General features: G+C 34.1%; 1 protein-coding gene across 1 annotated transcript in view; it reads right to left on the reverse strand.

Annotated features, from left to right (window-relative positions):
* LOC114329281 (WW domain-containing adapter protein with coiled-coil homolog) overlaps positions 1-19,404 on the reverse strand; it is a 61,490-nt gene that overhangs the window by 16,392 nt on the left and 25,694 nt on the right. Inside the window, exons 5-8 of the mRNA XM_050661721.1 lie at positions 14,569-14,785; positions 12,845-13,110; positions 8,188-8,590; positions 497-675 (exon numbers count right to left, since the gene is read on the reverse strand). Coding sequence (XP_050517678.1) covers positions 497-675; positions 8,188-8,590; positions 12,845-13,110; positions 14,569-14,785 — 1,065 coding nt within the window. The remainder of the gene's footprint in view (positions 1-496; positions 676-8,187; positions 8,591-12,844; positions 13,111-14,568; positions 14,786-19,404) is intronic.

Consider the following 19,404-nt stretch of genomic DNA (forward strand, 5'->3'; position numbering starts at 1 on the left):
GGTAAAGGGGATTAATATTGATATGACCCAAGATAGAATTGTATGGAGAAATGCAATTAGGGAAGCCGACCCCTCATATCGATAAGGCAAAGAGAATGATGATGAAGTATGTACAAAACAAAAAATATCTCGACAGTGTTACCTCACGAAACGTCTAAAGAAAATTTATGCAAAATTTCAGGTCGATCGGTTAGGTATTTTTGAGTTACAGTGTCCACCGCCTTTGAAAAAAGCAGTTTTGATTGAGAAAAACGCGTTTAATGTTTTGAGTTTTGTTTTCAATTTCTTTTTGTCTTTCAAATCGTAAAGTGATGCACACCAGAATATGTTTTTGAATCGCGGAGTAATTTACAAAAAAGAATGGAAAGAGCTGTTAAACGTTTCTCACTACGCTCAAGCGCGCTGGCGTGAACCTGGCGTGAATTTTCAGGGAGTATTCTCGAAGTTATGAAAAAAAAAACAATAAATATGTAAATAGTATAAGCTAAAACCTCACCTGTTTTTCTAACAACTCGGCCGGCCATCCCCTTACATGATTAACTAGATCATCTCTATAATGATTAACTAATGAAGGTGTAATTGTGGGCCCTTGTGGTCGTAAGGCTTGTAAAGAACTAGATACACCCTGCAGTGTTTGTAAAGTTCCAGGGGGACTACTCACAGGTACTACTGCAGCTACAAATATTTACGTTATTAACATTTGTCTAGAATTTAATGAATTTAGTATTATAATAATATCGCTAAAAACTATCAAAACTACCGGGTGTCCACTTATATTTTCCCCCATTTTAACTGCCTATAACTTCTAAACGGCCCAAGATAGAAATATGCGGTTTTCGCTGAAATGTTTTATTTTAGTAAAAGTTTTGTCTGAATGGACTGAATTTTTATATCGCTTTCAAATACGAAAAAAAAATGGCGGATTTTTGAAAAAAACGTTGTTGACTTTTTTTTAATGGAACACCCAGTATATTTTTTGTAAATTGAAAGAAAGGTCATTCACCTATCCAGTGATATAAAGTTTTTCAAAATCGGTTGTCAAATCACTGAGTAATTAATTTTTAAAATGAGAGGTGCAACGTGGATATCACATACCTAAATAACATAACTAAGCAAATTGATATTATGTTATGTGATTTCCACATTGCATCTCTCATTTTAAAAATTAATTGCTCAGTCATTTGACCACCGATTTAAAAAAAAATTATATCGTTGGATAGGGAAATGACCGTTTTTTCAAGTTTTTAGGTAAATGACCATTTTTTATGTCGCTTTTAAATAAACAATGGCGGATTTTTGGAAAAAAAACGTTGACTTTTTTATCGAAACACCCAGTATATTTTTTGTAGCTTGAAAAAACGGTCATTTACCTATCCAGCGATATTAAATTTTTTAAAATCGGTTGTCAAATGACTGAGCAAACTTTTTTTAAAATGAAAGATGCAATGTGGAAATCACATAACATATTATCATTTTGTTTGTTATGTTATTTAGGTATGTGATATCCACGTTGCACCGCTCATTTTAAAAATTAATTACTCAGTGATTTGACAACCGATTTTGAAAAACTTTATATTGCTGGATAGGTGAATGAGCTTTCTTTCAATTTACAAAAAAAATATACTGGGTATTCCATTAAAAAAAAGTCAACAACCTTTTTTTTTCAAAACCCGCCATTTTTCTTTTCGTATTTGAAAGCGATATAAAAAATTCAATCCATTCAGACAAAACTTTTACTAAAACAAAACATTTCATCGAAAACCGCATATTTCTATCTTAAGCCGTTTAGAAGTTATAGGCAGTTAAAATGGGGGAAAATATAAGTGGACACCCGGTATAATATACCAAAGCCCATACAGTTGAGTCCATGGTTCTTTACTCGTCCGTCGTCATTTAAAGCATACGAAATAAGCCGGAAATTTACTAAACGCAACAGTAAATGACAAAGTGGCTACTGCTCCGATCACGGGTTATATTAGAAAATTTGACGTTATCAATTAAATAGAAATAGAATATCAAATGTTTTGCTTTAAAATTTTGGTGTAGAATTACAGCTACATTTGAATTTGTCAGAAAGCGGCTCACAAGTAAAAGATAAGTCATAAGTGATAAGTAGAAAAAGGATTATATTTTATACTTGAATAAGTAAGTGTTATAGCTTACAATCCCATGTAAATCATAAATATCAATAAAATAATTGTTTTTTTTTGCTTTCAAGGCGGCGCCAGACATGCGGTATTTGGCAAATACTGAACAAGTGCTCGCTATTTGCATATTAGTGTGGAGGGGTTGCTTGCTATTTGGCATTTACCAATTTTAGTGCTTGTCGAATATTCGTCGTGTTCCCGTACGTTGTCGGTCTTTTCAACACTTCAAAGTAAACAAATATTCGCCGTGGTGAATCTCGAATATGTGGTGCAAGGTGCTTGCCGTTTAACGAATACTTTCATGAGCACTCAAATATTTGATATTTAGCAAGCACTTGTTCAGTAATTGCCAAATACCGCATATCTGGCGCCGCCTTCACATTATTATTTTCAATTCTCGATTGCATTTAAGTCTATAAAATTATAGCAACATAAAGTACAGTGCCGCTCGAATTATCTCGAGTGTGTACAGTTTGGCTAGTTTAGCGCGCTCAAGTTAACTCGAGTGTGCGCGTTAAGGGGTTAATAAATAAATAAACAATTTATAAAAAAATTCAATAACATATTATGTATTTTCTTCTTGTTTATTTACTTTGGCGGAAACTTGAACACAACCATTCCTTAACTGTGTGAATGAGGTTAGCTTTGTATGTTGTAAAAATTAATGGCAAAATAAAATACACTTACCATAAAATTTCAAACTCCAATATAAAATTAGTTGTGAAGGCAACTGTCTGTGTAATATAAAGAACTTCAAAATGCAAAAGTTCGACAAAAACAGCAAAAAATTCAACAGACTGACAGCCACAAAAGTAAACAAACCAGAAACGTCACAAATTGTACTTAAGCGTTTTTTTTTGTACGTATCTCTTTTCAGTGTACTGAGTCTAGAGCGTTCATAAAAATAACATGTGTTTTTACTTCGGTACACAGGTAAGGAATCATGGACTCAACTGTAAAATACAGCTATAACATGTATCCAGTATATTAGTTTATTTTTGGTAAGTATTTCCCAGGAAATTATTTTATGCTGTGTTAAGAAAAAATGTCCTCTATATTTTAATCTCCCATCGTCGAACAAAATAACCATTAACTATTTATTTCCAACCACCTTCGATAATTATCTTAGAACATTCCACTTTTATTATATGACCCTGTTATACCCTATTCCACGAACATACCCCTGTTTTGGATTACTTCGACAACGAATATTTTACTGTGCAACATAAGAAGTACGAAAGTAAATGGCGCTAATAATTATTCCAATAAACAACAATGTAATGTGCAATTTACTTTCGTTCTTTTTATGTTGCACAGTAAAATATTCATTGTCGAAGTAATCCAAAACAGGCATACGTTCGTGGAATGGCCCATACAATACTTGTTTGCAAATATTCTAGATAATCTCTTATAATCCTCTCCTAAAGTATTGCCGAAATGCCTCAAAAACATCCGTTTAACTTGAGATCATCCAACATTTTAAAGCTTCTTCTTGTAGGGTGAATCTTGGCTGACTGCACAACTCGCTTCCATCTCTAATGATCGTGCATGATAGTTGGGTCAGTGGGTAGCCCCATTGTCCTTAAATCTCTTCTTGTTCTTTTATATAGGCAGAACTACCTGTTTATCTTCAACAGTGCCTTTTATTTTGCCCCTAAATTGTCGTTCCATCTTTACCTTAGGCGTACTATACTTCTTTTGCCTAATAGTGACTTGTCCATGGCTATTCTTACTATCCTTGATTCAGGCATCATGCTTATATGTGTTGATTCCAATCTTATTTTCTGTTCTTTACCCAGGTATTTATATTGTCTACCAGGGTTGGCAGGTTTAAACCAACATGCTTAAAACCTTGGTTTAAACCAAGGTTTAAACCAACTGGTTTTTTAAGAAGAAAACCTGGTTTTTTTATTTAGCCTCCAAACTAGTGTTTTCGTTTAATGTTTTTAATACAACTGCCACAAATGAAGAAAATTAAGATAAATAAATTCTATTTTTTACTTTCAAACTTAGATATTTTAAATATTATTACGTTTGAAGATGTTTTTTTTTGTTATTAGTCCAGAAAGCCACTGCGGATCCGCTAGGAAAAATATTCTGATTCTGATTTTTTGCACAATCTTACTCAAAAAGGACCACTTTTAACAAATTTGCATGTTGCCAGGTCTAAAAGTGGGTCAAAAATTTTTTAAACGTTTTTTTTTTGTTTTTTCCCCAAATTATTTTTTTTTACATCGAACAAAGTTTTTTTTTAGGTTTTTTGGATCATTCCAAACAGAAAAGGTCTTGAGTGACTTTTCTCTAAAGTTGGTAGTTTTTGACATATAAGCGATTAAAGATTTAAAAAGTGCGAAATCGGCCATTTTAACCCTCAGAAACTATGTGAAAAAGTGAAAATTTTAATGTTACCAAAGTAAGTAGATATTCTTTAAACATCGATTGATGACATCCCTAAGAGTTTTTTTGCAAAACAATATCGAAAAGCCCTTTGTTTTTTAATTGATAATCAAGCGGCTGCTACACTATTTTCAACCGTTGCATGTATACAACATTGTATGTAATATGCGTAAATATATCTGTGGAAAAATATTCTGATTCAATTTTTTTTCACTATCTTGCATGAAAAGGTTCCCTATTAATAAATTTGCATGTTGCCAGGGTCAAAAATGGGTCAAAAAATTTTTTAAACAATTTTTTTTAAACAACTCTATTCCGATTACATATTATACCTACATGCAACGGTTGAAAATAGTGTCGCATCTGCTTGATTCGCAATTAAAAAACAAAGGGGTTTTCGATATTGTATTGCAAAAAGCTCTTAAGGATTTCATCAATCGATGTTCATAGAGTATTTACGTACCTTGGCAACATTGAAATTTTCGATTTTTTATATAGTTTTTGAGGGTTAAAAATGGCCAATTTTGAAATTTTTAAATTTTCAATCGTTTATATCTCGAAAACTATCATATTTACAGAAAAGTCACTTAAGATATTTTCTCTTTGGAATGATCCAAAAAACCTAAAAAAAATTTGTCCGATGCAAAAAAATTAGTTTACGGAAAAAACAAAAAAAAAACGTTTAAAAAAATTTTTGACTGCTTTTTGATCCTGGCAACATGCAAATTTGTTAAAAGGAGACCTTTTCAAGCAAGACGTTGAAAATAATTGAATCAGAATGTTTTTCCTCACAGATATTTACGTATATTACATATGCATACAACGCAACAGTTGAAAATAGTGTCGCGCCCGCTTGATTAGCAACTTTAGAGAAAAGTCACTCAGACCTTTTCTGTTTGGAATGATCTAAAAAACCTAAAAATTTTTGTTCGATGGAAAAAAAAATAATTTTACGAAAAAAAAAACAAAAAAAAAAAAGTGTAAAAAATGTTTGACCCACTTTTGGACCTGGCAACATGTAAAGGACCCCGCACAAACCTTATGGAAAATAGGTCCCAGTGGATTTCGTTCATACTTTGGGATTTGAAGCATCCTGATAAAAAGTTCTCATGCGCACAACTCAATCGTATGAAGGATTTTCAAGATATAGAGGCCCAAACTCGGAAAATTATAAGATTTACGGGGTACATATTCCAATTCCGTGAGTTACTGGTTATTTGGCAACATGTAGAAGTTTGGATCAAGGAAAAGTACTAGTAGTCTAGGATTTCTTCCTGGCTATCCAATGGCGACCTTTACATTGAACTTGACCTTCAACGGACATCATCTTCTAGAGTTTCGAGGGTTTTAGGTATTAAATTGATATAAACAGATTACTCATGGGTTTTTGGGATCGCGAAACAAGAATATGCCATCAGAATTGACCTCTGGATGACGTGGTGGCCACTGCAAGGGACGTCATCTTCTAAAGTTTCGATGGTTTTCGGCATTTAATTGATGCAAATGAATTACTGGAGGGTTTTTTGAGGTCGCTAAACGCGAATATGCCACCAGAACCGACTCCCGGAGCACCTGGTTTCCAAGGTCAATGAAAGGGGCTCCTGGAGTTTCGAGAATCTTTGGTACTACATTGATGCAAACGGATTACTCATAGGTTTTTGGAGTTGCTGAACACGAATAACCCATCAGAACAGACATCGGAGTACCTGGTGCCAAAGGCACGTCATGCTTTGGAGATTCGAGAGCTTTCGGTACTAAATTAATGTAAACTGATTACTCACAGGTTTTTGGGGCTGCTGAACGTGAATTCGATATCATATCCCATCCGCGGAGCACCTGGTGCCTAAAACAGGTCTTTTTCTGGAGTTTCGACAGGTTTCGACATTAAATTGACGCAGATGGGTGTTACTCATTAGTTTTTGGGGCTGCTAAACACAAATACACCATCAGAACAGACACCATCAATTTAATGCTGAAAACCCTCGAAACTCCAGAAGATGACGTGCCACAGTGCATGTTCGGTAGTATGCATGTATGCAGGCAACCCCAAAAACCTAAGAGTAATCCGTTTGATTCCTCCGAAACTCCAGAAGATAACCTGTCTTAGGCACCAGGTGGTCCTGTGTCTGTGCTGATCACGTATTCGTGTTCAGCAACCCCAAAAACCTATAAATAATCCATTTGCATTAATGTAGTACCAAAGAGCCTCGAAACTCCACAAGCCCCTTTCATTGACATTGGAAATCAGAAACTCTAGAAGATGACGTCCCTTGCAGAGGCCCTGGCCACCACGTCATTCGGAGGTCAAAAACCCATGAGTAATCTGTTTATAACAATTGAATGCCGAAAACCCTCGAAACTCAAGAAGATGACGTCCGTTGAAGGTCAAGGTCAAAGTAAAGGTCGCCATTGGATAGCCAGGAAAAAATCATAGACTACTAGTACTTTTCCTTGATCCAAACTTCTACATGTTGCCAAATAACCAGTAACTCACAGGATTGGAATGCCCCGTAAATCTTATAATTTTCCGAGTTTGGGCCCCTATATCTTGAAAATCCTTCATACGATTGAGTTGTGCCCATGAGAACTTTTTATCAGGATGCTTCAAAGAGTATTATCCCAAAGTATGAACGAAATCCACTGGGACCTATTCTCCATAAGGTTTGTGCGGGGTCCTTTGTTCAGTTGTTAAGAGGGGTCCTTTTTGAGTAAGATTGTGCCAAAAATCCGAATCAGAATATTTTTCCGGGCGGATTCCCAGTGGCTTTCTGGACTATATATTAATTTTTTGTGTGCGTAAATAAAAACAAAAGTTGTCTCGATAATTTTTTTCATTGTCTATTACTATTATTTTATAAAAAAATTTACTCATTTTTAAAGTATTTAGACTTATTATACTTTATATCAAAAAACCCGGTTTAAACCAAAAAACCTGTTTTTTTAAAAAAAAAACCTTAGTTTTTGCCAACCCTGTTGTCTACCTTGCGTTTGTTTTTCCAAATTGTGTTGTTTAGGCATCCGGCCGTTCTACTGGCTTTAATTATTTGGTCTTTTACCTCTTCTTCAATATTGTTGTCGGCTGATAGATTAATTTCCAGATATTTGAAAGTCATTTTGTTGTATAATTTGAATGTCATAACTCCAATTTGCATCTTAATGGTTCTTTGGCTATTACTAAGCTTTTTGTTTTTTGGGCTGATATTTTCATATTCATTTCTTTCGCGTTAATGTTGAATTCGTGCAGTAATCTTTGTAGGACGTCTTAGCCTCTAACAAGGTGTAATCAGCATATCAGCAGTGTCAGTTCCTAAATCTGACTGTACATTCTGTATCCATCGCATTCGTGGGCGTCCTAAGAGCCTTCTTCCTGTGGGGCTTCCACCCAGATAAACTTGGCAAGGCGGTTATTACGAAGTCCATGGACATGGCCAGCCCGTGGATTACACCTGAATCCTTCAGCAGTTAATATGACATCTTTTTGAGTTCTAACTTGAATACAATATAGACCCAAGTATATTGACTGTGGAACCGGAAAAGCGCGAGAAAACTGAAATTTACTACCTGCTGTAAACAATTAACCACAGAGTAAGTTTTTCTGTAATTGAATACAGCAGATACTTATCAACCTTATATAAATCCTCACCCTTTGCACAATCCGGTGTTTCAGAGTGAGTAGGCGTAGGTGGCCCCTCAACAACACTTCCCGAATGATTAGTGTCCACACTTAGAGTAGTAAGCACTGCACTGTCCCCGATGGATGTAACGGTAGTTGTCATAATTGGAGGTCTTTGAAGTACTCCTTTCTCAGAATTTTCAGAAGTCGGCGTACTCTGGGATACCATCCTTGGTAAGGATGTAGTCAATGTTAGACTCACTGGTGGTCCTGGGGTATTTGAGATTGTTACAGTTGATGGAACTGGCGTGTTTTGCGGTGATAACTCCGTCCTCACTAGTGGATTTGATGGTATATGGATCGGATGGGAGATAAGCTTCGGTAGGGCGTTTGCTAACAGTACTGGCCCTATTGTATTTGTTTGGTCTGGTGCCTGTAACAACACAAAAAATACAGTTAATGCACAAGTTATTTGTTATTTATATGAAAGCAAAAGAAACATTGGATGTAAAACTTATCAATTTTATTATAGGCATGGATCCCGCATAACAAAAAAAAGTTTATTAATAACAAGCTGAAAATTTGTTAATAGCTTAACAGTGTCTAGTAGGACAAACTTTGATGTACAGGAACACTGGAACAGGGGAAGTTTTAATTGTGGAACAGGTTACAGCAGCGGTTCCCAAACTATTTTAACCTTAGGCACACTAACTTGAAAACTTGTCAGTCACGGCACACTTGGGTAAATAAACTGTATGAGTATAATCATAACGTATTGTTACGTGAATTTCGCGGCACACCTACAGGGACTTCAGGGCACATTGGTTGGGAACCTCTGGGTTACAGGTTTCGAACATCAGACTACAAAAACTTCCCATGTATTTTGTCAGACAGAACTTCCATTTGATTTGTTACCCTTTTATTAAACTCTCATGCAAAAATCAGACTGCTATTTAGCACTAACATAATTCATGTCATTTGACATGTTCTACATGCCAGACTTATTAAAATGTCAAACATATTTGTCAGACAAACATTTTTTCATATATTATATAAAGTTATAGTTAAGTCATATGGAAGAGAAACTGCAACAAATCGATGCCTCAGAAGCCAATCGGTGTAAGTCAATAAGTGTTTAAAATGAGATACTAAGATGTTTCAGAATGTGGTTGCAGAAATATAAGTAATTATTAAAAACAAATAAACCGTCTTTATTTATCATAATATGAGTAACATATTCATAAATACAAACAATAATAATATATGTGTGTTAAACACATAATATATATAATAATATATGAAGGGCCACGGGAAAGAACGATCAGAGTCACATTTTGTTCATTTTATACAAATCCAATTTGAAAGTTTTAGTTCGTATACTTTGGTTCAGGAAAATTAAATAAAACATTTTTAATTGTAACGTACGGTGATCGTTATTGGACAATCGAAACCATGCTTGGGTTCTTTCCACGAAAAGCTAAAATATGGTGGCAATATTTAAATTTCGACCAAAAATGGACTCTGATCGTTCTTTCCCGCGGCCCTTCATATATAATAATGTGTGTTAAACCTCAATAAGTCATTTTTAGGGAGAATTGACTTACACCGTTTGACTTCTGAGGCATCCAAATAATAAACGTTTATATAAAAGAACTAAGAAAAATGAACATGGAAATAAACACCGCTAAAAGTAAAACAATGGTTATGACAAATACAAAAAAAGTGATAAAAATTAAGGTCGAAGTACAAGTGTTAGAACAAGTAAACAGCTACAACTACTTAGGTACAATTATTGAGGGAGATGGTAAAATAGGCAAAGAAATAAACAATAAAATAGAAAAAGCAGGCACAATTTATAATACACTAAGAAATACGTTCTTTGGAAAGAAAGAGATACCAAAGAAGTAAAAACACAAGTGTACCAAAAAGTGGTAAAGCCATCAATCGTCTATGGGAGTGAGTTGTGGACGCTAACAAAGAACAACAAGAGAAAAATCAAAGCTACAGAGATCAGATTCCTCAGAAAAATAGAAGGGGTCACAAGAAGAGACAAAATTTTGTTTGCGAGCCATTTCTCTAGTGTCTATCGCTCTGACAAAGTTAATTTAAGTAACTACAATTTTAAATTAAAAAATTCGGTCACCATTCCGTTTATTCAATTTTCACTTTCTGAAGTTTTTGAGTCTATAAATGGTCTCAAGGATAAACTCAGTTATGGCCCTGATAACATTCCAACATATTTTTTAAAAAGATGCGTCTACAGTTTATCTAAACTCTAAACCTTTACATGTATTATTTAATTTATCTTTGAGACTACATACCTTCCCTAGTAAGTGGTGTGACAGTTATATAACTCCGGTATTTAAAACGGTGACTGAGACAATATAAAAAATTATAGACCTGTTGTTATGTTATCTGCCATCCCCAAACTTTTTGAATTAATTTTAAACAAATATCTTACTTGGCACTGTAGAAATCTCTTCATTAATGAGCAACATGGATTTAGGCAGGGTAAATCTACGTCTACAAATCTTGTTTTATATAATGATTACATTGTCAGGGCTTTCGAAGATGGGTACCAAGTGGACTCCATTTATACTGATTTCTCGAAGGACTTTGACACAGTGATCCATTCTTTACTCATCTTTAAATTAAGATGTATTGGTTTTCCTGAGTGGTTTCTTCCATGGTTGAGTAGTTATCTTGATGAAAGAGTTCAGTTTGTTTTTATAAAGGGTTCACTTTCGATTCCTATCTTGGTAAGTTCAGGGGTCCCACAAGGCTCACATGTGGGTCCTCTTCCCTTTAACTTGTTTATTAATGATAATTCTGAGGTAATAAAAGTTTGTCAGTTTTTGCTATTTGCTGATGACCTTAAGCTATATTTCAAAGTTTCAAATCTGTCTGATTGCCTAAGGATCCAGGAAGACTTGACTTCTTTCCAATTGTCTCCAGTTAAATAAAGATAAGTGTTTTGTTATATCCTTTAGCAAATCTAAAAATAATGTTGTGTTTGACTATCACATTAATACAAGCGTTCTATCAAGAGTGACTGAAATAAAAGATTTGGGGAGTTATTTGACAGTTCCTTGTCATTTATCCCACACATTAACAATTTGTCAAATAAAGCATACCGTAATCTAGGTTTTATCACAAGAAATTCTCGAGATCTTTCCGTACTCACATACAGAATTTTATATCTTACTTTCGTCCCTAGCGTCCTGTCTTATTCTTCTATAGTATGGTCACCATACTATTTTAACCATATTTACACCCTTGAAAAAATTCAAAATAAGTTTCTCCGGATTTGTGCTTATAGATTAAACTTAAAGAAATGTCTTCGGTGGAATTAAGGTCAAGGCTAAATATCAGTTCCTTAGAACACTACAGAACTAAATGTGATTTAATTTTTTTTCTATAAACTACTTGACCATACCACCGACTCTTCCGATTTATTAAGTTTTATCAACTTTAGATGTAGCACTAGAATTCTTAGAGACATGCCCATATTTTCTATAAAACACTATCACACCAACTATGGCAAATCCTCTCCAATTAACAGGATTCAGACACTGGAAAATGACTTAAGTCAATCTTATGATCTGGTGGATACAAGATCTGTAAGATTTAAGCACTGCCTGACTGAGTATGTAAGGAATCGAAGATAACCTTTACCTTGGAGTCTTCACTTCATTTGATTTTAATTGTCAGAGATATTTGAATAATATTTTCAGGAATTTTAATTTACTTAAATTATAATAATTTGTTTAACAATATTTATTAATTATTTTATACTTAGTTTAGTATTTGTGTCATGGTTAAGATACATTATTTTTGTTATTTGTAAAAATGGGGACATCCCGTAATAAATAAATAAATAAATAAATAAAATAAGAAACGAAACAATTAACTCTAGCTCTAAAGTTAAAACCCATAGAGACAATTATAGGGGTACGATAGTTAGGATGGCTAGGTCACATCTCACATCCATAAAATGAACGACACAAGAACAACAAAAAAAGGATATGAAGTAAGGGTACAAGGCAAAAACAAAGTAGGCCATCCAAGAATGACATGGGAAGAACAAGTTAGACAGGAAGCAGAGAAGAGAGGACTGCAATGGAGTCTGGTAAAACAATTAGCACAAAATAGAACAGCATGGAAAAGAAGTATCAAAGAAGCACCACAAGACTAAAATATATGGACAGAAAGATGTGTCAAATAAGTACTTTATATTCAGTAAACTTGTATTGTTAAAAATAAGTATTTTATAATTTTTATAATTATTAAAATGTATTGAAATGTAGGTATTGAACTAGATGTAAACAGCCCAACACCGAAATGTACAAATGGGCTTAATTGATTAAATAAAATTATATAAAGTTTGCTATTGAATACACTTAAAAACAACCTGCTAGTTTTCACAATTATAAACATATCAGGATGACACATTCCACGTGTTTAAAATTTAAAGTCACGTTCTAAAATTAAAATTTCCCCTGTTCCAGTGTTGCCATACATCAAAGTTTGTCCGACTAGACACTGTTAAGCTATGAACAAATTTTCAGCTTGCTATTAATAAACTTTTTTTTTGGTGTACACAGGTTCCAGGCCTATTATTAGTGTTAGCAAAATATTTGTTAGCAAATCGTAATATTAATGCTGTAATAATATAAAAAGACTGTACCTGTTGAGATGTACTAGTTGAATATGAAATTTCTGATGTGGGTGTACTGTCTCCCGGCGATATATCCATATCTTGCGTAGCCTGAACACTATCTTCGGCATGTTTCTGAGACAATCGAGAAGAATCCTTAGAGGATGTGTCCCCGTCATCTCGGCTACTGCTACTACTCCAATGTCGACTGACAGTTGCACTTTCACGACTGTGTTCTTTAGTGCTCGTGCTGCTACTGCTGTTAGCCGCCCGTGAGTTGGAATGTTTCTCATGTCCTGTAGTAAAAACACATATGTCAAATATTTCAAATCATGGAAAAAATTCATCAATGCACGAAAGCAAAAAGTCACAGCTATACTAGAACCTGGTAAAGACCCAGAAACGCCAAAGAGTTACCACCATATATCGCTTCTCTGCCACCTATATAAGCTGTATGAAAGACAGCTTCATACCACAGCAAGCTGGTTTCAAACCTGGGAGGAACTGCACCAGTTAAGTTCTAGCTCTAACGGAACACATCAAGAATGGATTTGAAGAAAAAAAGTTACAGCCACATGGCGATTGAAAGATTTTCAAACTTGTTCCTAGGTTGGACAAACTGTAACAGGCCTAGCTCTCATCGACCTAAGCGCTGCGTACACCCTCAACCACAGAAATCTGTTGCAGAAAGTCTATACCATTCTTAAGCACTACAAACTTGTCAAAAAATTGGAATCACTACTACAAAATAGACGATTCTACGTGAGTCTTGTAGGAAAAACGTCGCTGGCGAAACAAAACAAACAGCTTGGCTTAGGGTAATGTGCTAGCACCTATACTTACACCAATGATCAACCAACGCCAACTTTTAGTAAAAACTTCTGACACGCAGACGACTTAGGCGTCACAGCCCAAGCTTGAACCTTTGAAGAGGTCAGACAAAAATTGGAAGCTACCCTGAATTTGATGCCTAATTATTATAAAGAAAATTCGTTAAGACCAAATCCGACCAAAACTCAGGTGTGTACTTTTCACCTTCAGTCCCGACTGGCAAAAGGAAACTCAACATCACCTGGAACAATATGTCACTAGAGCACACCGAAAAGCCAATGTACCTTGGAGTCACACTAGACCGCTCATTATCATACAGGTTCCACTTAAAAAAACCCGAAAGAAGGTGAGAAAACTTAGCAATAGTAAATACGGCGGCAAACCTATGGTATTAAGCTTAACATGACATGCGTTGGTTCTCAACAGCGGAATATGCATGCCCGGTATGGAAGAAACCCTGTTATCCACCCACAGAAACTCCACAAAGCGAGATTTCAAGCCACTAGTCAACATGGCGCATGCTGAATCGTTTAAGAACTGGCGTAGCACCGACCAAGTCAAACCTCATTAAATGAGGTCTGCTGAACAGGAATGACAAGTGTGACTGTGGAGTCATAAGGAACATGAAACATCTCCTAGCTTGCCAAAACTGGCCGCATAGATGCACACTCAATGACTTAAAGACAGGAGATCAACTAGCATTGGACATAGTCCAATACTGGGCTCAGAAACTATAGTTGTCAGGACACGAAAAAGTAAAGTAAGTCAAATCAATGCAAACCAGTAAATATCGAAGGCAAAACAGGTAGGTACAAACCCCACAAGATTCACACATTTATTGTGTACATAGCAAATAGTACAAAAATATTTTATTTATACTATAAAAAAATATAATAAAATAAAAAATATGTCGAAGTACTTACTCAAATTTGAACGGCTACAACTGCTGTAACTCCTATCTGAATCTCTATCTCGATCCCTATTTCTAAATCGATCACGATCTCGTTCCCTTTCTATCCATTCTCTTGGTTTCTCCCACTGGGATACTTCTGTTTTGCAATTATAATAATACTTCTTACCAGATGAACTGACATGTTCAGACCAATCCCCTACTCTTACTATTCTGTCTCTGTCATCTCTCTGAAAATTAAACGTTGCATCATTAAGGCAAGTACAACTGTACAGAAATATCTGGAACCGCGAAGGTGACTCAGGTAGCAAATCAAGGGGAGGGGACTTAAATAGGGAACTTACATAAAATGTTAAATTCGAAAAAATGGTATAAATCACAACAGAACATAATTTAGAACCTGTATCAAAGATAAAAAAGTTTTGTTTGTCTTTCGTTTGGCCCCTAAAGACGACTAAAAATTCAACTTATACCAGCCACCCCAAAACGCGTCGTGACGTCACGGGGTTGTATGTTTACATTCTACACCAATTGTATATATAATTTTAAATTAGACATACACGTCAGTAAAAAATACAGTTATGTGACGTTAAAAGTGTTTTTGATTGTTTGAACTATTCATAGAAAATTTGTACTTTTACAAAATGGTTTTATTTTCAATAGTAAACCTTCTTTCCTTTCCTTCAAAAACTGTATCAAACTCCAATCTCAACAAACTGGTATATATTATTACAACAACATACGATAAATGTCATTAGAATATAAATATTTTTCCTTTATTCCCCGATGACGAGCTGGCCAAATATCCAAGTAGGTGGAGGCCAATAAACTAAAGAAGAAGAAGAAGAATATACGTAAATATAACCATAAACGGAACCACATAGTTAAACTCTGTGACGTCACGGGTCGTTTGAACTATTTTAAGATAAAGAAGACTTTAAATTTGTACTTCTAAGTTATTATGCGTTTTTGAAGCGTGAAATTTTGCAAATGCTATTGAATGCGTTGGGGCAAAGGGTAAACATCCAATTAAAATACATTGTGCACAAAATAAGTGGTTTTGTGACATTGCCAAATAAAATCGACGAATAGTTCTTTATTTAGAGTACATTTAATATTTATTTAATAAACATGAATGTTACAAAATAGTGAAGTGAAGTGCCGTGAAATATAGGACACTAATGGCCGGTATTACCAACGACAAATAAAGTTATTCAACCAATAAAACTGACACATATCTATGTTTTACCAACGTCAAATAAGACTTATTTTATTTATTTATCAAATGAAAATTTTTCTTCGAATAAATTGAGAAGTTAACCTCGATTTAAATATATATAACAAAGAAAATTCGTGAGTTTAACTTTCTTCTTCTTTTTCTTTTATATAGGCAACACTGCCTGCTATACTTCTGCTTAATGGTGACTTGTCCCTGGCTACTCTTACTATCCTTGATTCAGGCATCACGCTTATGTGTTGATTCCACTCTTATTTTCTATTCTTTACCCAGCTATGTATTTATATTGTCTACCCCACATATGCGTCTGATTTCCTCACTTCTTACCCTGTCCTGTAGTCCTTTTCCAACAATCCTTCTTAAGATCTTCATTTCATTTGTCTCCTGATGTCTTTTTGTTTTGCTTGTATCTGGTCTTGTTTCGGCCGTGTAAGTCATAACTGGCCTAATAACTGACTTATATATTCGGGCCTTTGTTTCCACTCTTAGGTGTTTGTTTTTCCAAATTGTGTTGTTTAGGCATCCAGCCGTTCTACTGGCTTTAATTATTCGGTCTTTTAACTCTTCTTCGATATTGTTGAGAGTTGATAGAATAATTCCCAGGTATTTGAAAGTCATTACTTGTTGTATAACTTGATTGTCTAACTCCAATTTGCATCTTATTTGTTCTTTGGCTATTACTAAGCTTTTTGTTTTTTGGGCTGATATTTTTATATTCATTTCTTTTGCGTTAATGTTGAATTCGTGTAGTAATCTCTATAGGTTGTCTTCGCACTCTGCTATCAACATGGTGTCACCAGAGTAACAGAGTATTTTTATCTCTCTATCGCCCATTTTTTACCCTCTTTTTTTCTTCACTTGTATTATTATTGCATCCGACATAAACAGTAGAGGTCTTAGTGAATCTCCTTGCCTGATTCCCGTGTTTGCTTCTATGGGTTCTGTTATTATTCCGTTGACTTTCATTTTTATTTTATTTCTTACATATCGCTGTCCCGGTGGAACAATGACGCAACTACAAAAGTGTAACTTTTCAGGAGGGCCAAAAACATAAAATTATTTTACTTAATACCTCATGCAATGAAGCATAATGGAGATACTGGATTAGTATTGCAGTAGTACTTGGCCACCGTGATATACTGTAACTCTACTACACATTCGAAATGAATTCTTAATTTTTCATCCCTAAATTTGATCCCAATTGCAATTTCGTCATTGTTGCCACAGTCATTTTGTGGCAACAATGACGTAATTGCAATTGGACATCAAAAGGGATGAAAAATTAAGAATTTAGAATTTAGTTGTAGAAAGAAAAATTTAGAATTTAGTTTTAAAGATAATATCTTTAAAATAAAATTCTAAATTTTCATATAAAATTCTAAATAAATTTCACAGACATACTCATTTTATAAAATTTTTGGTTATCTAGCTAGTTCTGAAAGGTGGCGTGGAAATAAGGACAAAAAGTCATTGAACAACTTTATTAAACAAATTGAAAATTGTAGTAACATTAGTATAACAAAAACATTTTTAATAAAAAAGAACTTAAAAATAAAATTGAAATTACAAAAAAAGTATCAATGAAAAATTAAATCGTAAAAGGCTTAAAAAAATCCGGGAATTATGTGTTTTGAAAGCAATTGTTTCAAATCTTTTAGTTTGTTATCACCTAAAGGAATTTTTGAAGAGTAAGCCCTACGCAGCTGGCATTTTGGTGAAAACTATTCGGACGAACTCTGACTCTTTCTTTTTTGGCAAACATCAACTTTCGTCCATGTTGGTTGTTTATAACATAACTTTCTTTATACAGGAAGTAATATTTCCCTTTTAAGATTTAAACTAACATTACTTCAGTTATCATTAAGTTAACATCCAGTACATTTCATTGTACAGCGTTTTTTTACATCGTAAAACTCAGTGAAATCCATTTCTTTAACCGTTAAAGGAGCTCCTGTTTGTTTAGCATTCCTAATTAATTCCTTCTTCACCAAGAGAGCATTACCAAGTATTGGTGTTTGGGGATCTTGGTGTATATTTATGTCTGCTTCTTCTTCTTCTGATGATGATGATACCTCAGTAGTGGAAGGATGATAGTGTTCACTGGAACATTTATCATGCATTTAAATCTAATAATATCATAAAAATAGTACTTACATAAAATGCACTTACGTCAATGTTGCCCCACAATAAGGAGAAATCCAGATGAAAAATAACACAGAATACAGTTACGTCAAGGTTTCAATAACATAAAATACAACTGCGTCAATATAGCACCGTAGGTACAAGCACATACTCGACTTATCGAAGCACAACTGTACATTATGTCATTGTTTCTCCGAGGTCGGCTGATTTTTCAACTATGACGCATCTGCTCCCTGGTGGCTAAAAGCTGAACAACACGTCTGGCAGTGATCTGCCGAATGGGGTAACCAAGTTTGGACCCAGTGACGACATAAACTCATTTTCTATAAATTTGCAGTTACGTCAATGTTCCACCGGGACAGCGATATATGTTTGAGTTTAACTTTAAATTATCAAAATTATAATGAAAAAATATAATCAACTAATAAATTTTATTTGGCGAATAACTATTCACCAATTTATTTGTTGTTGGTGAAAGTGCACAATACTGTGAAATTATACACAATGTTTTAAAATTTACGCAGGAGGAAGCAGAAGAAAATTTTACTGTGAAACAGGTAAGGGTCATTTCATATGAAATCAACCAATAAAATGGTGACTTTGGATTTTCATCTTCCCGATTTTGATAATTTTTGGTACACTTATTCTACTTATAAAGTAGATGAAAAATCTGAATTTTCAAATTTTTTGGTCCAGTAGTTTTTTTGTAATTAATTTTTGAAAATTACAAAATTACCAAATTTTGCTCTTACATAGGTATAGAAAAATAGGAATATCTGTAAAACTACTTATTGGATATGCATGAGCGATACCTTGTTAAAAAGGTCTTTTAAAGGCCTTTCAAACGATGTGTCACATGACACATTTTCAAAATAAAAAAATTGAAAAAAATTTTGAAAAAATTTTTTTTTTTTATTTTTTTCAAAAACACCATTTTTATTTTTTTTTCAAAAAAATATATATTTTTTGCCAATATTTTAGTGAGATACTGACCAAATTTTAAGATGGAGAAATCATGGGTTTAGGTACAAAAAATAAATAAAGTTTTCAATACACATGATTTTACCTTAAAAAATTAACTTTTTATTAAAGCTAATTTGGTTTCTCTTGGTTTTTGTAAAACTTATTTTGTTTCTATGAACCACTTTTTAAACTAGATACAAAAACTTGCATGTTCACGTTTTAGCTAGGCCACACCTCAATTTCCCTGATTGGTCAGTCTTAGAAATAAATTAGAATGCATGTTTTTGCAGAAAAAATCCTGCATAAAAGAAGCACAGGGGTAAACTCATTTTTAATTTATTTGAGCTCAACAAATAGACGTTGGCGTATCTATTGTGGTGTAAGAGTACGTGTTTAAAACTGTAAAAAAATTGCAAGTGTTGTTTTTTGAAAAATAGTGATTTAGGGGTTACGGCAAAACAATGTCTGAAAACCAGGCAAAAGAATGGTACAAGTATTCAACTAAGT

This window comes from Diabrotica virgifera, chromosome 9 (assembly GCF_917563875.1).
Source record: "Diabrotica virgifera virgifera chromosome 9, PGI_DIABVI_V3a".
In the NCBI taxonomy this organism is placed as follows: domain Eukaryota; kingdom Metazoa; phylum Arthropoda; class Insecta; order Coleoptera; family Chrysomelidae; genus Diabrotica; species Diabrotica virgifera.